Here is a 25,943-nt window from a genome sequence, read left to right on the forward strand (position 1 = left end):
TATATGCAGTAAATTATAACCTCTCGTCTTCACTTTTCTACAATGCTGAGTTGCATATCGTCAGGGAAATCAAGACAATCACAATCGTTACAAATGTCAATTGAGCCATTGTCTGACACAAGAAGTCCTATTATGAAATTTATAAATCTAATATCGCCTGGGTCGTGTCGGTAATCACATCTAAACGTGGCATGTCCAGGGCAAAGTCATTTACTCTTCGTCTGTCTATTGTTGTCCATTACTATAAATGTGTCTACATGTAAACTGTTAGTCTGTCACGTCAACCCGAGCGAATTATCCCCTACGTAAGGTATGTAGGTTATATACGGTGGCAGTGTAACAGTGTAGTGTGTTGCTAGAGTGACATGAGTTACCTCCCCTACGTAAGGCATGTAGGTCATAAACGGTCGCAGTGTGACAGTGAAGTGTGTTGCTAGAGTGACATGAGTTACCTCCCTTACATAAGGTATGTGTGTTATATAACGTGGCAGTGTAACAGTGTAGAGTGTTGCTGTAGAGTGACATGAGTTACCTCCCCTTCATAAGGCATAGAGGTTATATAAAGTGGCAGTGTAACAGTGTAGTGTGTTGCTGTAGAGTGACAAGAGTTACCTCCCCTATGTAAGGTATGTAGGTTATATACATTGGCAGTGTAAAAGTGTAGTGTGTTGTGGTAGACTGACATGAGTAACCTCCCATACATAAGGCATGCAGGTTATATATGGTGGCAGTGTTATAGTGTAGTGTGTTGTTGTTGAGTGGCAAGAGTTACCTCCCCTACGTAAGGTATGCAGGTTATATACAGTGGCAGTGTAACGGTGTAGTGTGTTGTTGTAGAGTGACAGGAGGTACCTCCCTGTGTAAGGTATGTAGATTATAAACAGTGGCAGTGTAACAGTGTAGTGTGTTGTTCTAGACAATTCTTCTAGGTGATTTTAATGCAGACCTGCGAGTGCTCACAGAACGGAATCTAATTTCTGTCGTACCCCTTGACGATAATGCCTTTTTTACCTTCACAAGTAAATGTAAAACTATAAGAAGTATGATAGATTATGTGTTCATTAATCTCCAACATGTTAGTAACGTTGTTGGTTATACTTTAGATACTGGTGTTCAATACTCAGTATCAGACCATTGTCCGATATTCCCATCTCTAAGTACTGATTCCCCGCCACGCCACTATGGCGGTGAACATCTTAACTGGCGTAAAGCTAATGACGTAGACTTTATGTTATACCGATATGAAACTGAAAACTATTTTAGATGTGCTCAGTTTGACGAAACTCAGTACGCATCTCCTCATGAATACATCGAAAGTTATCAAAACTATATCCTACAATCGTTACATGCTGCAGTTAAACTAAGTATACCATCTTCAAAATTCCAATCTCATTTAAAACCATACTGGAAAAAAGATAATTTAAATACGTTGCATCGTACAATGCGACAACGCCGTAGTGAATGGATCCATAATTGTAAATCTCATGATAAAGAGGATGCGAATTACATTGAGTATAAAAGAGCAAAACGTATCTTTAGGAAGTAGCATCACCGTTCCAAACACAAGTTGAAAGACAAAAAGTTTCAGGAAATACACTACTGCCTAGAAGTTCATTCCCCTTACACGCATGGGCAACGCGTTACGCAACCAGTGTGCATCGGGTTGGTCACGCGTGTGATACCCGTGTGCAACGCGTTGCACACGGGTGTGCACCCCGTCCGCCACTCGTGTGCAACGCGTGACACACTCATTAGAGGGGGAACAAACTTTTGACCAAAGGAGGACCCGTCTTAAGCTGAACCTGGAGGTGGTAACAAGGAGAGAAAATTTTGTTATCCTGACGAAAAATGATAATGCACATGTATTTCCTAATGTCTCCTTTCTTTATGTGATTTTGTGGGAATAACATGAATACTGTTGTGATCAAATAGATCTGTCTTGTTTTATACGACCATTGCTTCTAAATCCGATGGTGTTATGAGAATACATGGTCCTGGAACATGTTATTGCAATTGAAATGCTTTTATTGTGATTTGACATTAACCGTCTGTAGTACGACTTTCAGTGATAATATGTATGAGGTTTGGCGGCGCATTGTTTTTATTGGACCCTAATTACTTTATGATGACTTGGACTCTTTATCACAGCTCCATAGCCGTGAGGCCGGAAAAGAGCAGCATGTAATTAATGAGGGTGGGTTATATCATTGAGGATACACTTGAGGGAGAGAATACTAATTACCGTACTACAGGAAGAGACCTGTAGACTTAAGCGCGGGGTTGTGTTTTAGCTGGCCGTTCGATAATGGCCGCCAGGAGAAGTGAGCTTTGACTGCGTCATCTAAAATAAATAATAAGATACAGCAGTGTTATTTTCACGGTCTGTTGAATAAACTCCCAGTGCAACGGTCAATGTATCTTCTACTTGATCCTTGATACATCATTTTGGCATTCACAATATATAGTATTTCAACGTACAAAAGAGCACTAATCTAAAGCAATTCCGCGGGAGTAGTTGTTACCTGTGCATTACTGTATTTTCTCAGTGAGTACCCGGATGATATAGCAGAAATCTAGACTTGTTCGCGACCTGTGCTCGCCATTCGTAAGCGCATTTTTATTAAAAGTAGAAGGACATATGGTCACACTGATCAACAAAAATGAAATACAGTTTTTGAAATGTAGGTATATTTGTGGGGAGCATCGGTAATGGTGATGCAGTTTTGATAAGTCACTTGCTTGGTAATTGTGCGATCTTCGTGTACACTATTTTGACTTGCAACACAAAGTAAATATTTCATCTGAACATTGCTTATTTTACCGTGTGTATATGTTTACATTCAAAATGTAAACAGATTTCACTAAGGAAATGTATTAAACGCCTAAATATTCAGTTTATTTTACAAATTAACTGAAAAATATGTCCATCTTTATTAATATGATAACGAATTCCAAATATTTGTTTACGTTTAATATCATCACCAAGTACAGTTCTGTATTGTTTGGCTTCTTTTCTTAGCATAATTAATATATTGTGATGTGTTTAAGCTCTTTTGGTCGTCTTTATCATTTTTAGTCAGTCGGTTAAATAAATGAATGGATTATTCAGTCAATTTGTAAAATGACTGAAATATTTAGATATTTAATAAATTGCCTGAGTGAATCATATTTTACACATTGACTGTAACATATACACGCTTACAAAAGAAAATACTTGTGAAAACAACGTCTATCGCGCATCGAAAAACTTCCCAACCAAACGGAAAGGAACAAGAATGATTCTGTTCAAAGCTGCAGCGAATGAATGAAAACAAAATGCAAATATCATTATTACAACCTACCAAAGTTATAATGTATCCGGGAATATCAACATAAAGGAACAATATCCATTGCGTCTGCAGCTGTACAAAAATACTTATTCGATGTCAAATGTCTATGTGAGAATCAAATACTTTAATAATAATTATTTGGAAACAATATTTGGAATATATATGAAATATATTAAAATATTTAAATATATCGTTTTTAAACGTTATTTAAATGTATAGAATATTATAACCCGTGTCTGTTTCTTAACTGATCACTTAGTTTGTTTCAATTGTTTCACATAGGTGCCAAGTTAGCTGAGAAAGCCCACGTGACAACTATTTTTATAATGTCCACGGTTCTTAAAAACATACATTGAGTTAGATAACAATGAACAACCAGTCAGTGTATTATCGGTTACCCTTTGAACAAAGTATGTTGTTTTTACATCTGTACTTCACGCCATGATATGAGTGTATTCCCTAGGTTTAGTAACCCTACCTTCACATGTAAACACTTACTTTTGACATATCCACTGTGCAAGATAACAGTAATTAATCAATCAACGTATTTCCTGTTGATCCTTTGATGTCTGGGAATAATCAGTTGATTTACAAAAAAAGTAAATCAACTGATCATACATCTCTTGCTGGGCTGCCACGTGCATAATTCACATTCCACCTCACTTCAAACCTGGATTTAGATTAAATAATTACCCCAGGAAGACCAAATTTGAACCTTTATCCGGTAATCTGAGTGGTGCTACAACTGAGTATACATAATATAAATTCATTAACTGAGCAGCATGTGAATTACGACAAATACAGAAGTGTAGGGTTATACCAGAAAATGTGGATGACAACAAGGGAGTAGTAATTGTAAAATGCGTAAGTTTATTTAGCTGTCCTTGCAGACTGGTAGACCAGTCTCTTGTCACGCTCGGTTGCGTTAACGAGCAAACTGACTCACGGCAGCTAGTAAGCCCAAGCGGAAATCCAAAGGTCGTATTACCTGAAGAATCAACCTTCATTTGCGAAATATCTACTGCTCTTAAAATCAATATTTCTCCCAATACTAAAATTCAGAACTTTCTAACCAAGGATTACCAGTTGAAACTGGTCGATGGCTGAACATTCCCAGGGAAGACAGCCAGTGTCCACTCTGTGATTCTATCGCTGTGGGAGATGAATTGCATTATTCATTCCGATGTGAAGCTTTACACCAACGGCGATATGAACTCTTAAATAAGCAATATCTTAAGTTTCCAAACATTTAAGAAAATTATGACCACTAACAGTGTAAGAAATCTAAAAGGCCTATCTAAATTCCTTAACAATGTGTACAATACAATTGGTAAATTGTATTAGTATCCACGTATCCTATTTTTATTATTTTTGTTAAATTGTACATAATAAAAATTGTAGATAATTGTATGTCATGTTATTCTAAGAATAAATGAGTTTGAGTTTGAGTTCGACACCCGAGAAGAAGCCAGAGATTAGTGCTCCTTTTTGAATAGTTTACAATCATGTGTTTTAGGGTTAGCTGTGTTGGCTTAAACGTATTTTTATTTCAAAAGAAATCCGTATCGGTAAACAAGCAAAACTTGCTTATGTAATACCTCTCCAGGTAACAACTTAACAACAGCTGGATATATATATATAAGAGAGTGATGAACATAAACATACAAAATGCACAAATGAAATACACGAAGCCAATACACTGAAGCAAGTGGTGTCTGTGAAATAAGGTAATGCAGTTTTCCTTTACTACATGCATAAAATTAAGCTACTCAAACCTTTTGCTTTTGACAATGATGTCATGAACTGATTTAAGAAGAGTCATGTTTGTAGAACTGCTTAACTACTGCCATGTAATATCATGTTTAGACCATACCCATGTGTGTAGAAATACACAGTGTTTCTGATATTATCGTATTTTTTAACAGTTATAGAAAAAGTGAATTGCATCTTCAAGGTGATATCCACAAGTGCAGTCTGGTATGTCTGATACATGTCGTCTAAACTTATCAGCGTTTAAGTCACTGCAGCCGAGCCTAAGGCGACAGTGGACAATTTGGCATGATCTATGAAAATATTTGAAGTCAAAATTATTAATAATTGCATCAGAACGACTAATTAAGGATTTGATTTCTTTTAATGAGCGAGCATTAGTTACTTCATCGGATAGAGGGTTCTGCAGGTTGATCATATCCAGAAGAAATGATAGTAAGCATAGGTCTGTGTTCTACATTTGATTGTTTGTATGATGAATCTTTTTCTAAGGTTATATTTGCTGTTATCAGAGAATTGAATATACACTTTTCAAATATTTTGGCTAAGCAACTTGTGAGTGCTACAGGTCTATGATTTGGGCATTCATGTTCATCGCTGACACTGACACCGCATCAGCCCGGCAGTGGACTTGACACAGTTATTTGCGCACTGATTATATAACTCCTGCAGACAGGTGGGGTGGTTGTTCAAAGCGAAACGGACGACCCCGTCTGTTATCTAATAAATGCTGTGCGGCGCCTTTGATCTTGCCTCCAACCATATACCTTATAGTAGTACACGACGATCAGGATGGCCTGGAAATAAACACAATTCTGTCTGCCCAGTGTATCCACAATTAACTAGAATGCTTCATATCTACAAATATATATATAGAAAATTGCATCAGTGTGGTTTATCATGTACAATGCTTTCTTACGCTTAGTGAGGCAGACTGAAATTGAACATTAGGATAACGTCAGCAGGGATAAAAGAGGTCATACCTAAGAACTTTATTTACTAGTGGAAAAATCAGACATTCCGATCAACCACTACAAGCCCCGGTCGGATCTCAAGGTTGACCAGGTGTTTGCACTTCTTTATTTAATCATTACGCTTTTTTACCCTAATAGTATAAGTGCTTCCCCGTGTGCGAGATAGGCTAAAGTCGGAAAGCGCACGTTAAATCTCCGAGGTACCTATCTACCAGAACTTTATTTGCTGTTCTGGTCATACATAAATATATGTAAGTTACGTACATGGGGAGGCTAGATTATTTACAGCTTACAGCAATATAGTGCAAATATTATGTTCAATAAAAGAAAACGTTGATAGATCTATAACACACTTTTTGTACTTTTAAACAAACTGTGGACTTTTAAGACATTTTCGCTTATTGTAATAACATCTAGCTAACCAATCATGTCTATCTATGAAATCTACAAGCATAGTTGCTGTCAAACCTAAAAAACATATACAGGGAGGTAAGTTTTGACTTGCCAAGCACCTTAAGGTGAGTTTACTTTTAAACTGTCAAAAGCTATTGTCCCTTCAATACTAGTATAAGTCTGGAAGCTGTCTCTCGGACTGTTATGAGTTATGATGTATTTTATGATATAACTGGGGAATGTTCAAATTAGTTACTGTCATTTAATCCAACGTTCTAACTGTCAACTGTCTCAACAGGATCATAGGTTTGGTTATATATCTCCTCCCTGTCTCTATGTCTTAAGTTGGTAATCGGTAACTGCGGTCCAAATGTATCAACTTATTCATCTATTGTTGCAAACTTGACTGATTTAAACATATCTTATTGATCATGAACTACTCAGTCAGTCAAGCACCTGTATCAGAAATGTAAAACCAGACATGTTTCATGTAGTCCCAATATCACTGAAAAATGCCGATGTAACGTGACATCTCACAGACAATATATTTTTCGTGAGAGTGAAGCACAATTTTATTAAAGTTTTATTAACAATTTCATAAACTATAATAATATTAATATTAAAATTCATCATCAGTTGCCAAGTTTATGAAAATGTCCCCATTTGGGAGATGTCACATATAAACAAGGATTCGAACTAAATTTGATCGTCTTTGACACTGAGGTTTATCCCCACTTTGCCAGCAAACTGCAGAAGATTAACAGTGAGTGAGTGAGCATCGTTTCTATGTTTATACAAGAAAAGATGTCATGCCAAAAACGCTCACAGTAGTTAGTGAGTAAACTCACGACCTGTCATGACCTGGTTGAGTGACTTCCTCCAATCAACATGAAAGGATTACCCACAGAGAAAGAAAGGATTAAAGTCACCCATAAATCTTCTCCTAACGTAGTACTCCAACTTCTAAATGCCTCTCAAAGAAGGATTAAAATCCTAAAGATATCCTATCTACGTGGTATAGGTACTCACAACCTCTAATAATAAACTGTTACGTTTGGTATCCCCAGCAATACTCACCATGGTCATTGGGCAAATGTAAAAATCACAAACCCTAACGAGATTCTGTCAACATGGTCACACCCGGTGATTGTGAAGATCTCAAATTCTATCAACTGTCAGACAGCATGGCTGTTCATATTCATTTACAACATCCTCTTATAATTGGTATAAAAGTGTCCCACACAAAACCTTCTTTTATTTATTCTTTCAAAATACAACACAGAAAGGGGGTGTGGGGAAATGGGACATATTCCTACGTGAAATAATGAGACATTAGTAGTGGTGACGGCTATATCATAATTGTACTGTCTAAAGCATAAATTTGGCGAACGAAAAACGTTATATTTGCAATCAAATGGAATGACTTGTGTGGGCAAATGAATATGTTCGCAATCCACAAACAATCATTTTATTAATGGCGAACATTTACCAACCCGCGACAATCGTGTCAACACGGGGGTTCCTCTAGCAATAAACTCGCATCTAAATTCACTACTGTTCTACTGTCGGCTAGCCACAATGGCTAGAATGGACCCTAGTGGAATGGTTCATGCCATAAAAGTCTAGCAACCGAACACTAATTAAGATGGGCCGACCTTGTATTTACGGTCTGGTGAGCACAGCTCAATGGCCGCTCATTAACTCAAATTTCACATCTCACTGTTTTGTTTTATCTCACTATTCATTTGATAAATTTGTCAACTTCAACTGGAACCCGGTCCCGTGTTACACGCGTGGCACACGCGTGTGCAACGGGTTGCACACGCGACGCACACCCGTTGCACACCCGTGTCCAACGGGTGCTCACCCCGTGTGCAACCCGTTGAGCACCCGTGTCACATGCGTGTTACACGCGTTCTCAACGCGTGTTAGGGGAATGAACTTTTAGGCAGTTGTGTATATGAAGCAGCTGAGGTTGATATAACAGAGTACTTTATAGTAACCAAGAAATATAAAAGAAAGAAGGAACAAACCCAGACGCTTGTGTATAATGAAGAGTCCTGTAATACACTGGAAGGAATTTGTAATCTGTTTTCCAAATATTCAAGGATTTATCAATGCCAAATCATGATATCAATTTTGACTCAGATTTTACTGATTATGTGAATATTCGCATGGAACAGATTGAAAATGTTTCGTATAATGACCAAGGGAACAGTGACGTTAGTTCCACGTTGATTTGTCCTTTCACATCGGATGAGTTATTGACAACTATAAAACGTCTAAAAATTTGAAAATCGCCTGGTCCCGATGGCATAGTTAATGAACATATCAAATACTCTGGTAGATCTATTATCCATCACCTTGTTATATTCTATAATAAAATTGTTTTTCATGAATATGTACCTAAAATGTTTAACGTTGGAAAGATTTTACCTATCCATAAAGGCCATGGTAAATGTTAAGATGACCCCACTAACTACAGAGGTATTACCCTCACTCCAGTATTAAGTAAACTGTTCGAAAGACTTCTGCTGAATAGAATTGAAGAGTGGGCAAACAAATCTAAAGGCTTCACCCACCCCTTTCAATTTTAATTCAGGAGAGGGGCTGGGGCAGAAACTGCCCTGTTTACATTAGCATAGCTTATTATAACGAAAGACAGTCTCCAGTTTATTTCGCTTTTCTCAACAACGAGAAAGCTTTTGACAGAGTCTGGCTTAATGGTCTTTTTTTCAAACTGTATAACTTTGGTATTAATGGAAAATTATGGCGACTTTTACGCACAATATATACCTCAATGCAGTCATGTGTAAGCATTGGAGGTTTTACCCCAAAGGTATTTCATGTGAAGCAAGGTATTGGTCAAGGTCGCGTTTTATCGGCATGGCTTTTTACTCTATATATTAACGACTTGTTGTATTCACTTGATGATTCTGGGCGTGATTTGTGTCTTCCATGGGGTAATACACCCGGCATCCTATGAGCAGACGATACTATGCTATTGAGCAGCTCCCCTGACGGAATGCAATGTCTACTGAATAATATATACACCTATGCTAATAGATGGCATTTGAAATATAATGCCAGTCAAAGTGCATTTCTACTATTTGGGAATATTCGCAAATCTGTCTGTCAATGTGTCTACATTGGTTCACAAGTACTTCCTAAAAAGGAAAAGGTAACTTATTGTAACTGGATTGCTTCTAAGTACATCAAAGAAAACCTTAGAACGTACCCATCTAATATGTGAAAAACTCAGAATGTTAGTCAATATAAATTATAATCATGGACTATACTTTGGTGGTTTAAATCCTATCCCAGCTGTTCGTATATGGGAAAGAGTAATTTTACCATGTGGACTATTTGCTTGTAGTGTATGGGGTAAACTGTCACCGAAGGAATACGAAATGCTTGAAATTATTCAACGTTATTTTTGTAAAAAGATTCAAGGACTGTCTAGACGCACCCCTTCCGTCGTCACCAGAGATTGTCTGGGTTTAATTTCTCTCCAGGCGTAAATTGATCAACGAGGTCTCTTATTTCTGGGAAGACTATGTAATAGTGACATTAACTTTGCATTTAAAAGACTATTTCAGCACAGACTTGTTCAGTATGAACTCGATACAATTAAAGAAAAAGATGAGAAATGTAAAATGTCACCCGTATACCACATGCTTTCACTTGTAAACAAGTATGAACTCAATAATGACATAAACACATATACCATTTATTCTCATTTCCCCTCAAAACATGCATGGGCGAGTCGAGTTAAAGAACAAATAAGCGCATGTGACCATAACGTAAATGCAGAGATTCATTCAAGAGAAAACCTAAAACGATACTCTCTTGTACGATCACCTAAGGTACACAGACTTTGGTTACTAACAATTGAAAGGCCGGAACACTTCTATGACTTAGCATATTTATTATGTCTTAGCACCTACAGTATACAATCTGATGAATGTTTATGCGGCACATTTGCTTTTGATATTATCAAACATGTGTTTATGTATTGTAAAAAGACTCAACAACTAAGAAATATTCTTGTTGAGTCTATTATTGATTTACTAGATGTGACAACTTTTTCTAGTATCTGGAACGATGATGACGATACCTTTCTATGGACAAATATAATGCTCCGTGTATGTAAAACTGTTAAATGTGGAAAAACCTACTAAGAAACATTATTTGATAACGATGTGAAACTGCCTGTACATACAATATGTCAGCTGATATATATATATTTGTAGAACACCGTAATATCTCATATCAATGTATCTTCATCAACTGGAGGAAATAAAGATGATCTATCTATCTATGTATCGTAAGGTATGTAGGTTATATAGAGTGGCAGTGTAACAGTGTAGTGTGTTGCTGTAGACTGACAGGAGTTACCTCCCCTACGTAAGGTATGTAGGTTGTATACAGTGGCAGTGTAACAGTGTAGTGTGTTGCTGTAGAGTGACAGGAATAACCTCCCCTACATAAGGTATGTAGGTTATATACAGTGGCAGTGTAACAGTGTAGTGTTATCTTGTAGAGTGACATGAGTTACCTCCCCTGTTGAAGGTATGTAGGTTATATACAGTGGCAGTGTAACAGTGCAGTTTGTTGCTGTAGATTGACAGGAGTTACCTCCCCTGTTGAAGGTATGTTGGTTATATACAGTGGCAGTGTAACCGTGTTGTGTGTTGCTGTAGAGTGACATGAGTTACCTCCCCTGTTGAAGGTATGTAGGTTATATACAGTGGCAGTGTAACAGTGTAGTGTGTTGCTCTAAAGTGACATGAGTTACCTCCCCTGTTGAAGGTATGTAGGTTATATACAGTGGCAGTGTTACACTGTAGTGTGTTGCTGTAGAGTGACATGAGTTACCTCCCCTGTTGAAGGTATGTTGGTTGTATACAGTGGCAGTGTAACAGTGTAGTGTGTTGCTGTAGAGTGACAGGAATAACCTCCCCTACATAAGGTATGTAGGTTATATACAGTGGCAGTGTAACAGTGTAGTGTGTTGCTGTAAAGTGACTGGAGTTACCTCCCCTGTTGAAGGTATGTAGGTTATATACAGTGGCAGTGTAACAGTGTAGTGTGTTGCTGTAAAGTGACTGGAGTTACCTCCCCTGTTGAAGGTATGTAGGTTATGTAGACTGGTTCCCTTGGTATGCTGCACAATGGCCGCCTCCACCAGACGAACAAACATGGCGGACACGACATGTATTTAAGGTAGAAAAACGCTGGAACGGCTTGTTATAATTGTTTCTTAGCATTTTCATGAATGCTCTTGCAATGTCAACGTCACGAGAGTAACGTCCATTGTTACTTTTAGTGAAGGAAAACATTATTTAAGCTGAAAGACTCGAAAGCGGTTGTCACATTGGTGAAATGTAAACAAATGGCACACAAACCCATTTTCGACAGTGATATTTTCGTTAATATTACGTGTCACCTCAGTGTTGTCACGAGTTTGTACACATAATACATGGAATGCAAAGACCACGTTAATGAAATACCGTTAGCATCTTTTTAATAACCAGAATATAATAACTAGAAAAAAAACAACACACTTTTGATCCTTAATAATGATACCTCGATCACTATTGAGAGATTGGGTACAGAGACACAACACATGTATAGAGGGAAGTGGGTGGAGAGACAACACACTGTAGTGAGTGAGTGGAGGGACACAACACGCTATTGAGGGAAGCGAGTAACAAGACATAACACTACAAAGGGAGTGGGTAGAGAAAAAAGAGGGAAGGAAGTAGAGAGACACAACACGCTATAGAGGGAAGTGGGTAGAGAGACACAACGCTCTATAGAGAGAAGTGGGTAGCAAGGGAGTGGGTAGAGAGAATAGAAGGAAGGAAGTAGAGAGACACAACACGCCTTAGACGGAAGTGGGTAGAGAGACACAACACGCCTTAGACGGAAGTGGGCAGAGAGACACAACACACTCAAGATGGCAGTGGTTAGAGAGACACAACACTCTAAAGATGGAAGAGGTTAGAGAGACACAACACGCTGTAAAGGAAGTGGACAGAGAGACACAACACACTAAAGATGGAAGTGGTTAGAGAGACACAACACTCTAAAGATGGAAGTGGTTAGAGAGACACAACACGCTGTAAAGGAAGTGGGCAGAGAGACACAACACACTAAAGATGGAAGTGATTAGAGAGACACAACACGCCTTACACGGAAGTGGGCAGAGAGACGCAACACACTAAAGATGGAAGTGGATAGAGAGACACAACACTCTAAAGATGGAAGTGGTTAGAGAGACACAACACGCTGTAAAGGAAGTGGGCAGAGAGACACAACACACTAAAGATGGAAGTGGTTAGAGAGACATAACACGCTGTGAAGGAAGTGGGCAGAGAGACACAACACGCTGTAAAGGAAGTGGGCAGAGAGACACAACACGCTATAGAGGGATGTGGGTAGAGAGACACAACACTCTATGGAGGGAAGTGGGTGGAGAGACACAACATGCTATAGAGGGAAGTGGGTAGAGAGACACAACACTCTATAGAGGGAAGTGGGCAGAGAGACACAACACGCTATAGAGGGAAGTGGGTGGAGAGACACAACACACTATAGAGGGAAGTGGGTGGAGAGACACAACACGCTATAGAGGGAAGTGAGCAGAGAGACACAACACGCTGTAAAGGAAGTGGGCAGAGAGACACAACACGCTATAGAGGGAAGTTGGTGGAGAGACACAACACGCTATAGAGGGAAGTGGGTGGAGAGACACAACACGCTATAGAGGGAAGTGTATAGAGAGACCCAACACGCTATAGAGGGAAGTGGGTAGAGAGACGCAACACGCTATAGAGGGAAGTGTATAGAGAGACCCAACACGCTATAGAGGGAAGTGGGTAGAGAGACACAACACGCTATAGAGGGAAGTGTATAGAGAGACCCAACACGCTATAGAGGGAAGTGGGTAGAGAGACGCGACACGCTATAGAGGGAAGTGGGTGGAGAGACACAACACGCTATAGAGGGAAGTGGGTAGAGAGACACAACACTCTATAGAGGGAAGTGGGTGGAGAGACACAACACGCTATAGAGGGAAGTGTATAAAGAGACCCAACACGCTATAGAGGGAAGTGGGTAGAGAGACGCAACACGCTATAGAGGGAAGTGTATAGAGAGACCCAACACGCTATAGAGGGAAGTTGGTGGAGAGACACGTCGCTATAGAGGGAAGTGTATAGAGAGACCCAACACGCTATAGAGGGAAGTGGGTAGAGAGACGCAACACGCTATAGAGGGAAGTGGGTGGAGAGACACAACACGCTATAGAGGGAAGTGGGTGGAGAGACACAACACGCTATAGAGGGAAGTGTATAGAGAGACCCAACACGCTATAGAGGGAAGTGGGTAGAGAGACGCAACACGCTATAGAGGGAAGTTTATAGAGAGACCCAACACGCTATAGAGGGAAGTGGGTAGAGAGACGCAACACGCTATAGAGGGAAGTGGGTGGAGAGACACAACACGCTATAGAGGGAAGTTGGTAGAGAGACCCAACACTCTATGGAGGGAAGTGGGCAGAGAGACACAACATGCTATAGAGGGAAGTGGGTAGAGAGACCCAACACTCTATGGAGGGAAGTGGGTGGAGAGACACAACACGCTATAGAGGGAAGTGTATAGAGAGACCCAACACGCTATAGAGGGAAGTGGGTAGAGAGACGCAACACGCTATAGAGGGAAGTGGGTAGAGAGACGCAACACGCTATAGAGGGAAGTGGGTAGAGAGACACAACACTCTATGGAGGGAAGTGGGTAGAGAGACGCAACACGCTATAGAGGGAAGTTTATAGAGAGACCCAACACGCTATAGAGGGAAGTGGGTAGAGAGACGCAACACGCTATAGAGGGAAGTTGGTAGAGAGACCCAACACTCTATGGAGGGAAGTGGGTGGAGAGACACAACACGCTATAGAGGGAAGTGGGTGGAGAGACACAACACGCTATAGAGGGAAGTTGGTAGAGAGACGCAACACGCTATAGAGGGAAGTGGTTAGAGAGACACAACACGCTGTAAAGGAAGTTGGCAGAGAGACACAACACACTTTAAAGGGACGAGTAACGGGATCAGATTGTCCCAATTATGTGGATCAATGCTAATGATGTCAATCACTGGATTGTCTAGTCTAGACTCGATTATTAACAGACCACGGTCATATAGCTGCAATGTTGCTGAGTGTGGTGTTAAAAAACAAACAATAAAACAAAGGTAACTAAAAAAAGCACATAACACTAATCCGCAATGCATTACATAATATATATTCTTATATAATGCATAACAAATTATGTTATATAATACATGACATATCTCCTTTGTTCGCAGTGGAACTCAATAAACTAAACATGAACTTACCTTGCCATCAACTAAACGTGAAATCCCCTTGTAATCAACTAAACATGAAATCCCCTTGTAATCAACTAAACGTGAAATCCCCTTGTAATCAACTAAACATGAAATCCCCTTGTAATCAACTAAACGTGAAATCCCCTTGTAATCAACTAAACGTGAAATCCCCTTGTAATCAACTAAACGTGAAATCCCCTTGTAATCAACTAAACGTGAAATCCCCTTGTAATCAACTAAACGTGAAATCCCCTTGTAATCAACTAAACGTGAAATCCCATTGTAATCAACTAAACGTGAAATCCCATTGTAATCTAATGAACAATGAAAACGAAACAAGATCAAATGAAATGGATTTGAAACTTCGGGTGAAGTTGCAGCTTGATTAGGGTATGTTAACAATGTAAATGAGTAACTCTCTCAACTATGTCTGTTCTATTCTATTTCAGTACTATTCTAGTTAACTATTTTGTAACTCAGAGAGAGATATCCATTTACTACTTGCACATATGAACGCCAGAAGCAAACTGAAATTCACTGTGTCTAGAGCATGCGCATTTTACGCTCATCCAGCAAGAAGCACTGTGTCCAGAAACATGACACTTGTCCTAGAACAATCCTGTTATATCAAATATGACATGCATCATATAATATAATACGATGTCAGGTGCCGTAGCACGAAATGCACGTGCTGATCTACTGTATAAAACTGCTGACCCGACACGTTAGCAAATAAACACCAGAAAGCACACCAAAGAAATGGCACGTCTGACTACGATAGAGAGGGAGAGATCCGTTGGAATGGCCCAGCAGGGAGCGAACTACGCCGCCATTGCCGCCATATCCTTTGGATGCGCCCGTATAACCGTTACCAGGTTTATGCAACGGTTTAGTCAGACAGGCCGGACAACAAACAGAACAAGAAGCAGAAGTGCACGGGTGACCACGGCCATTCAAGACCGCTACATCCGGACAATTCACCTCCGAAACCGCTTTGTTACGGCGACGTTAACGGCAGCAACGGTACTGCGACACAGGATCAGTCGACAAACCACATACAGGAGACTACCAGCTGTTATTCATGGTAACACGAATGCACAGCGGTATCGAGTTAATTTTTGCGACCAACAGTGTGAAGCCATCCATCCAGCAACAGCCTCGTGGAATCATTTTCCAGCACAACAATGCGACGCCGCATACGGCATGGTTGACGCAGAGCTTACTTTACAACATGAACACTTAGGTTTTACAATGGCCGTCATGCTGGCTGGACATGAACCACATTGAACATTTATGGGACAACCTCAATCGCCAAATCAGAAGTCGCCCAGTGGCTCCGTCCAAGCATAAGGAATAGAACAATCCCTCTTTGAAGAGCGACAACGCAGTTTCTCCCTGCAGTGTGTTATTGAACAACAAATAACTCCTCCTCGTCGTTTATTTAAAACATCCTCTATTGCCATTCATCAGGTTTAACTCAAGAGTTATTACCTGAATTAAGAAGAACACCAAAACATCGTCAGCCAGCTTCTTGAAGCTACAGCTACTGAATGAATCAATATATACATTACAACAGATCATACGTTTTAACTGTAACGTTATAACATCTGTACCCTTAGTCTGTCACGTTAAGGCCAGTGAATAATCCGTCTCCATTTGAGGAATAAGTCAAGATGATGATGAATATTATATGAATGGATCACTGGAAATCATTGATAACATTGTCATTTTTATACTTTAGATTACGAGAAAAGAAAAGGAAACCCTCTTTTTGTATTATAGATATATAACTATTATAAGAAGAAAAGGTTGAATTTGTACAGTCATACTGTTTTCCACAGTATTCGTTACGACCGGTATTTCAGCTGAGATGAGCTCAGGCATGTATACCCCGGACTAGCATTTCTGTATAATTCTATCTATAACACTGAAAGTTGAAAATATTAAATGTCTACCACCATACACTAATATCTTGAGACGATGACTGAGTGTTTGTAAAAGCGCTTATTCTGAAATCAGAACAGACTGGCCAAATGTAAGCCTTAGGTGCACTTTACATATTACTTTACACGACAGCACGTGGAGCCGACCAACTAAAACACACAGACAAAGGAATACTACGCAAATGGAAATAGTTTTCCATGTTTTAGGATCTTTTCTCAATGAAATAAGAGACGACCTATTTCATGGTCTCTGATGAAAGTTAACCATTCTATGACAAACGTATGTAATATGGTGAATAATATGTGTAAGGTGTGACGAATCATCACATAGCTATGGTACTGTGCTGCTCGCGTGGAACTCTAGGTAGGAGAGTGGTTGTGCACAGTGCCCCAGCAGGTTGCAGTGTAACAGTGTTGCTGTGGAGTGACAGGAGTTACCTCCCCTTTGTAGGACGTGCAGAAAACTCCTTCCCAGCGCCTGACACCTTCGTTACACTCCCGGTTATATAGCTGCCGTCGGTGTTGTAAGCGGACATTACAAGAATCTTGAAATTTGCCCTCTAACCCAACGTTTATATTTTTGTTTATGTCTTTGAGAAAACAACCATATTGCATTTTAAAAAAGGTTTACCACTGACAAGATTTCCCAAATGGATTTACCTATTTGTCTGTTTAATCAGATTGGTTTGAGATTGCAGACTCACAGACAAACACTCAACTCCTCCTTACGTTCTTACTGTACTAAATTGGCAAACAAAGAAATCATGAAGCTGGGGTAGGAGTATTCGGCGTCACGGCAGTCATCACTTGTTCTGTAAACATAACCGTCAGTCAGTTGCGAGTTCAACTCCAAGCATGCTTGTGGCCACCTTTGACAGTGGGGTGCGAGTTCAACTCCAGCAGATATTGAATTGAATAGCAATGTGTCTTAAACTTTAATTATTTCAAGCATTATTTACATGATAAAGATATTATTACCCTTGCCTTTTTCCGCTATTTCCTTTTCCTCATATAAGATAGTTACGATACGAAAACACACTCGGCTAACAATGTATGTGTGGTTATGAGTGAGTGAGTTTTGTAGTATTCCAGTTATACACGTCAGCTTAATGTTGGAGGAAATCCCGAATTGATGTAGGTCACGACGTTAAAATGGACACCGATGCTTATGATACAAATTCTACCACGTCTTGACAGATTCATGTTGTCCAATATTTTAAGCCAAATGTCGCACCATCTTGCTTGTGTTTTATGTCAGCTGATACTGGTGAGCTTTGTCTCTTTACGCAGATCAGAAACAAACAAACCTGAAGATATGACGGCGAGACGGGAGGACACATTTACTGACACACCAACAAGTAATTATCTTCTTTATTGCCTCAGCTTCTTCAAAGTATTTGTTTTCGGCGTTTAGCACATGATCCGGTTATAAAACATAATACCTCTTCCGAGTTTTGTGAAAGGTTTGGTCCATATTTTTAGTGGAAACTGCAAAGTTAAGTAGCGTTAGATAAAAGGGTCAACTGTGAATTTGATACTCTATCAGGGAAGTTCAGAGTCACCTAATTGTAAATGGTGGTACACTTAAAACTAATTCATGGATGTGGGTTCGATGCCTCACATAGGTACAATGTGTGAAGCCAATATCCGGTGTCCCCGCCGTGATAATTCTTGAATATTGCTAGAGGCGGTGTAAAACCATACTCAGTCAATCACTATATTTATATAGTCTTTTCATTATCTTATAAAGGTGCAGTCTTCACGGCAGTTTACGAGAACGATAAAGGTGAGCATATTTTGAACTATCGATAATACATGTTCTTGTATGATTTTCTACTGTTACATGTATACAATATTATTGTATTTTGAAACACAAAGACGCCACTGTCTCTCAGCGTTATTGCTGCGCATATCTTTATGATCATTGTTTTAATGTAATCGAGTAAATGTTATTGTTCTTCATTCTGTATTGTTCACAGTTACGCTGTACACAGTTGACTCACGTGTGATAAAGGTTCATTTCCACGATACCTACCATTGGAAGCATTTAACATCATGGAACTGTACGCCTTGTCCTGACAAGTGCTACCTACATCTCAGCAATATGGAGCTCAGCAGACAGCTGCGTGCGTTGAAGGAAGAGGTTGATACTGGTGACAGAAATTTGATGAACATAGATGGACCTTTGGTATTTAAGTTTGTACATAACACGGATGACGATGCCAGACAGATGTTTGCTCAAAACAAAAAAATGGGAAATACTTTCAAACAGTTTTTACAAAAGATAGACAGCCAGGTGAAATATATAACGATGGAGGCTACGCTAGGTGGGACGACAGAGGCGGTGAGCCAGGCAGCGTCATTACCTGTGAACCAGGACACAGGTAATGTTATTGTTCAATAACTCAAATTGGTAAATAGACCTGAACAAAAAAACATTCTGGAGACCACTATGTGATATGTTAGAAACAGGTTATTTTCTCAATGACTGAAAAATATCAAGCAGTTCCTTTTTTATGAGCCAAATATTTTATTCACAGTCCATGACATCCACATAATCACAGCACCTGCCTTCACACACGCATGCATGCACGCACGCACGCACGCACGCACGCACGCACGCACGCACGCACGCACGCACGCACACACACACACACGATGCATGTAAAGTCCTAAAACCCTTATATCCTATACACCACTTCTATTGTTGAATCTATTGCAATGTTACCCGACTCAGTATTTTCAAATTACAGACTGTCTTATTAGTCCTGGTTTTGGTGGTTTAGGTGGTCATTTATGAACGTCAGATCTGTATACAATATCAAGTTTTCCTTTGTTTCTTAGTTACTACATCCATTATTGGAATGTCTGGCAGCAGCACGGCAACAGATTCAATTGTAAACGGGCAAGTAAACGCAAGGGACTTTTATCAAGGTATGACTGCAACTTCACTCCTGTTATTAACTTTGCCTTTTCAATTCAACATATTTTAACAGGTATCACATTCAAGGTCACTGAGTTAAGATGTAAACGAGGAACAGCATTTAAGGGAACCCCTGACATTAAGCTATGATAATGAAAAATGAAATGACCATCTCATGATGGGGGGGGGGGGGGGGGTAAATGTGATATTTTCACTCGTGGATACGCCGCTCGTGAAAATATCTCCTTTCTCCCCATCACTCGATGCGAGAAACATGAGATCTCACGAGACACATGGAATATCCTCTATCACTTTGAACGCTTATTTTACACATCAATTCTGAAAAAAGAATTCTAATGTTCCTTAATAGGCCAAGGACTTGATTGTGTGTGAGAGGATAGTTTGGTACATACTGGGCAGATTCATGTTATAAATGGAAGATTATGATTCCAAATAAAATTTCACATATGATTATGAACATTTAGACACTGTGGGAGCGACCATATGATATTCAAGTGGTGGTATGGGTGGGGATGTGGGTGTGGGTGTGGGTAGGCGTGGGGGCGTTGGTGGGTCTTGTGCAGGGATGTATTTTTTGTGGCAGGCAATGTCTTTTTTTTGCTCAACAGTCTAAAGCATATTTTTTTAAAGAGATGTCGGGGACACCCCCGCAATATCAAATGGTCGGTCCCTTATAACTGTGAGTTTGTTTAATGTTCTTGTGTGTTCTTATTGTTTAAGGTCACACAACTAACTACGCATTTAGCCTCCTCTCATTGATGTTCGTAACGAATGATTCCTCTGGAAACTCTGCTTGTCACACACGCTGGGCGACCATACATAAAACTGGTAAACATACTCTTCAACCGACCATCAGTGACTTCAGAAGGTTATGGACACGAACGAAGGAACTGTTTCATGCTTCATTAGAAGCTTGTTGGAGTGGAAGTATGGTGTTTTGTTTTGAACATGAGTCCAGGGAAGATGCAATAAATATGATTATAAGGCACGCGGAGGTCAAGGAGGTCATCCTGCACTTCCTGCAGGAACTGGACCCATCAATACAGGACATCAGGATGGAGGTTGAATTGCGGGATGTGAGTGAGTCTGAGGAGCAGACATCAGGTAATAATTGTACATGGTCACAGATAAATACCCTGTATTTAAAATACACATTATATTTCACGAGCCTTGGAGGGCTACATACATATCGTTTATTCCCAATACGTCGCGGTAAGTAGAGTCTCTATCTGTAGAGCCACAGTGCGGCTGGTTTGATCCCCGACCATGTCAGGTATTTGAAGTTTACCTTCCTGGCACTCGTCATTTAAGGGGATAAAACGAGAACTGGTCTTCTCCTCGTCAAAATATTGAGGTTTCGTCATGTTTAACCGCGGCATGCTATCTCAGTGGAGTAGCACTATAAGATCGGCATACATCTTGACTAGAACCAGCAGCCACACACGGCCACACACAGCCACACACATACGCACATACACACACGCACGAAGCGAAGACACACACACACACACAACTTTCAATTTCCTCACGTGTGGCATTGTCTTCATCAGCTGATGAGTGTCAACTACTACATCTTCAATCCCAAAGTGAAAGTGATAAGACTGAACCCCGTGGTACTCCTGTCATGACAGACTTTAGACCGGAACTATAACCATTAATGACATTCTTTTGGAAGTGTGTTTTCGGAATAACTTTCATACCATTTTTATAGCAAGTTTCCTTGGATACTATAAGATTTTAGGTCTTTGAAAGGCATTTAGAAGTGATACACATAAGGTAAAGAATATATGAATGTCAACTTCTTTGTTCTGAGGAACACAACGTTTCGGAGTATATGCTTACTCCTTCATCAGGTGAAGGAATGCATGAGGCACTGATAGGTGAAAGAATGGACATAGCAAAGGGCAAATTGAAGCCAGCTAGGTAATTAGCCCTGACAAAGATCACAGCAATCAGTCCGTTGCACTAGTCAGATAGGTTCCCTGGTCACGGTTCATGGCTGGCTGGTGTCTCCTGATGTCAATGCCTTCTTGTTGTTTTCTTTATCGCCAATAACTGTTGTTGTTGGTGGACAGGACTTTGGTGGCTTGCCACAGGATGTTATGGTTTTGGTTCTTCGGGATGTGTTCGGAAATGGCGGATTTCAGGTCGAGCTTGTTTACAGAGGTCTGATGTTCTTTGAGTCTTATGTTGAGGGGTCTAAGGGTTTCTCCAATGTACTGATGACCACAGTTGCAGGGGATCTGGTATATACATCCTCGGGGGTTGGGACTTGCGCTGCTTGTGCCTCTGCCATTGGTTAGTACATGGGTCTTGATGGACTTGCCGCTAGAGAAGGTGACATCCTTGTTGGCTTTGTTCTTGATGAGGCGGGAACTCTGATAAGTGACAGGGCCTTGGTAGGGTATGGTGACTCTGATGGGCGATGGAGCTGGTTTGGGCCTGGGGTCGGAGTTCTTGAGGATTTTGCGGATGGTTTTGAAGTCCAGGTTGGCAGGAAAGCTGTTGAGGGAGGTGAAGGTTTCCTTGAGATGGTCCAGTTCACTGTTGATGGCATCTGGGTGGCAAATGGATGAGGCACGTCGTGTGAGGGTGGCGATGATGGCGTGTTTTATCTGGGGATGGTGGCAGGAGTTGTAGTGGATGCACTGGTCTGTGTTTGGCGGCTTCGGTACATTGATGTTCTTAGTCTAGGTAAGGAAGGCTCCATGGGCCCTAACCAGCTCCATCGCCCATCAGAATCACCATACCCTACCAAGGCCCTGGCACTCATCAGATTTTCATAATAAAGAAGTTGACATCCATATATTCTCTTCCTCATAAGATGCCATGAATTGTACCTTGCGCCAGACTTCCGAAAGTCTCACTGAATATAACAGGACACTGCACCCATTCCAGCCCACCTCCTCCTCCAGGGCTTTGGCAATGGGGGAGCATAAATGTGTTTATTGGGAAGGACAGATTTGTTTACGAAACCACTGTCTTTCTAAAGAGGATTTGAATTCCGGGAATAGAAACTTCGCCGTTTTGAAATCTTGCGTGTAGCCACGTTCAGTAACATATATAACATAATATGTTGCTAACATCCCGTGTGTCTTCAATACTGCGAACCTTTTAACGCAGTATCTTTATATCAAGATGTTCTGGTCCGGGGTTAGGGTGACCCGCATGACAGAAGTGATACTAAGATGTACACTGATAGATTGATTAAATGGCTGAGGCTGGCGTTTACTGTGTTCAAGTTGACACCTGATTTGGCAGCTTTGTTAGCTTCTTCGTTTTCAGATATTCCAATGCCTGCTATACCTCAATATCCTGTTTTTATTGTGTTGTCATTGACACGTGGTACACCTCTCTTCTTCATGATATGTTTTCTCTTGTCATCATTTGTTCACAGAAACACGGCCTGGAGGGATGGCGGATCCTAAACATAAGGATGAAGAGGAAGCATCTCGCTCACATCCCCAACAGAAGGACGATGACGAAACATACGACCCAAACATCCATCTCTCACATTCCCAGCAAGGTCAAGGTGAATTCTTCAACTAACTGTTCATCACTTATGTCTAAATGTCTAAATAATGTCTATGTTTGATGTTCACGGTTAGATTAAGAAAATCAATATCGTTCACCGGATGGAGCTGAATAGATTAGAAGTACAATCACTCACTCCGGTGGTGACAGTGAGTAGAAAGAGGTGACATGTACATTGACTCACACCAGTGTTCACTGTGAGTAGATAGAGAGATGTACATTGACTCACTCAAGTGTTGACAGTGAGTAGATAGAGGTGACATGTACATTGACTCACTCCAGTGTTGACAGTAAGTAGATAGAGGCGACATGTACATAGACTCACTTCAGTGTTGACAGTGTGTAGATAGATGTGACATGTGCATTGACTCACACCAGTATCGACAATGAGTAGATAGACTTGACATGTACATTGACTTACTCCAGCGATGACAGAGAGTACATCGAGACGACATGTATATTGACTCACTTCAGAGTTGAAAGTAAGTAGATAGAGGTGACATGTACATAGACTCACTCCAGTGTTAACAGTGAGAAGATAGAAGTGAGATGTACATAGACTCACTTCAGTGTTGACAGTGAGTAGATAGAGTTGAGATGTACATAGACTCACTCCAGGTGTTGACAGTGAGTAGAAAGAGGAGACATGTACACTGACTCACTCCCGTGTTGACAGTGAGTAGAAAGAGTTGACATGTACATAGACTCACTCCAGTGTTGACAGTGAGTAGATAGAGGTGACATGTACATTGACTCACTCCAATGTTAACAGTGAGTAGTCAGAGTTGACGTGTATCTAGACTCACTCCAGTGTTGACAGTGAGTAGATAGAGGTGACATGTATATAGACTCACTCCAGTGTTGACAGTGAGTAGATAGAGGTGACATGTACATTGACCCACTCCAGTGTTGACAGTGAGTAGTCAGAGTTGACATGTATATAGACTCACTCCAGTGTTGACAGTGAGTAGATAGAGGTGACATGTACATTGACTCACTCCAGTGTTGACAGTGAGTAGATAGAGGTGACATGTACATTGACTCACTCCAGTGTTGACAGTGAGTAGATAGAGGTGACATGTACATTGACTCACTCCAGGGTTGACAGTGAGTAGATACAGGTGACATGTATATAGACTCACTCCAGTGTTGACAGTGAGTAGATAGAGGTGACATGTACATAGACTCACTTCAGTGTTAACAGTGAGTAGATAGAGGTAACAGGTACATTGACTCACTCCAGGGTTGACAGTGAGTAGATACAGGTGACATGTATATAGACTCACCCCAGTGTTGACAGTGAGTAGATAGAGGTGACATGTACATTGACTCACCCCAGTGTTGACTGTGAGTAGATAGAAGTGACATTGAAATAGACTCACTCCAGTGTTGACAGTGAGAAGTCAGAGTTGACATGTATATAGACTCACTCCAGTGTTGACGGTGAATAGATAGAAGTGACATGTACATATACTCACTCCAGTGTTGACACTGAGAAGATAGAGGTGACATGTACATTTACTCACTCCAGTGTTGACAGTGAGTAGATAGAGGTGACTTGTATATTGACTCACTCCAGTGTTGACAGTGAGTAGATAGAAGTGAAATTGAAATAGACTCACTCCAGTGTTGACAGTGAGTAGATAGAGGTGACATGTACATTGACTAACTCCAGTGTTGACAGTGAGTAGATAGAGGTGACATGTACATTGACTCACCCCAGTGTTGACACTGAGTAGATAGAGGTGACATGTACATATACTCACTCCAGGTGTTGACAGTGAATAGATAGAGGTGACATGTACATATACTCACTCCAGTGTTGACAGTGAGTAGATAGAGGTGACATGTACACTGACTTACTCCAGTGTTGACAGTGAGTAGATAGATGTGACATTTACATGGTCTCACTCCAGTGTTGACAGTGAGTAGATAGAGGTGACATGTACATATACTCACTCCAGTGTTGACAGTGAATAGATCGAGACGACATGTACATAGACTCACTCCAGGGTTGACAGTTTGTAGATAGATGTGACATTTACATGGTCTCACTCCAGTGTTGACAATGAGTAGATAGAGATGACATGTACATTGACTCACTCCAGTGTTGACAGTGAGTAGATAGAGGTGGCATGTACATTGACTCACTCCAGTGTTGACAGTGAGTAGATAGAGGTGACATGTACATTGACTCCAGTGTTGACGATTCAGGGAACAATGGAATATTTCACTGAAAACTCTTTGTATCCAAATGTTGGGTAGTATGCTTTAAAACTGATCCCTTTTCCTCAAAGGCGATATATGCAAGCAAACAAGCAAATTTTGCTTATCTGAATGCCTCTCCCAAATATGATACATATACAAATAGCAATGTATTGAAAGTGACATGAGAAATAGCATACATTGTATAATTGGCATTAAAGATAAGTACTGTTCTGTAAGTGTTTATTTACTGGATTATCTTCCATAACTACAGTTACATTATTATCTACATTCAGCACAACAACATCGCAGTATCATTGAGCAAAGCCAACATCTCAGACAAAATCTCTAAATCGGCAAGAAGATAGAATAAAACTGTGCACCGATTTCAAAATTTCAAGATTTGTTACTGTCGTTAAATTTGAATTACCATTTAGAATTGAATCTAAATCGTAGTCTTTT

At 40.3% G+C, this 25,943-nt stretch overlaps 1 protein-coding gene across 1 annotated transcript in view; it reads left to right on the forward strand.

Annotated features, from left to right (window-relative positions):
• LOC139441420 (uncharacterized) overlaps positions 1 to 25,943 on the forward strand; it is a 38,646-nt gene that overhangs the window by 6,802 nt on the left and 5,901 nt on the right. The window contains exons 2-7 of the mRNA XM_071222336.1: positions 18,089 to 18,156; positions 18,549 to 18,584; positions 18,778 to 19,182; positions 19,643 to 19,732; positions 20,463 to 20,846; positions 23,140 to 23,274. Of these exons, the coding sequence (XP_071078437.1) occupies positions 18,114 to 18,156; positions 18,549 to 18,584; positions 18,778 to 19,182; positions 19,643 to 19,732; positions 20,463 to 20,846; positions 23,140 to 23,274 (1,093 nt within the window). The 5' untranslated portion in view covers positions 18,089 to 18,113. The remainder of the gene's footprint in view (positions 1 to 18,088; positions 18,157 to 18,548; positions 18,585 to 18,777; positions 19,183 to 19,642; positions 19,733 to 20,462; positions 20,847 to 23,139; positions 23,275 to 25,943) is intronic.

This window comes from Haliotis cracherodii, unplaced genomic scaffold, assembly GCF_022045235.1.
Source record: "Haliotis cracherodii isolate W230 unplaced genomic scaffold, xgHalCrac1.p SCAF_40, whole genome shotgun sequence".
In the NCBI taxonomy this organism is placed as follows: Eukaryota; Metazoa; Mollusca; class Gastropoda; order Lepetellida; family Haliotidae; genus Haliotis; species Haliotis cracherodii.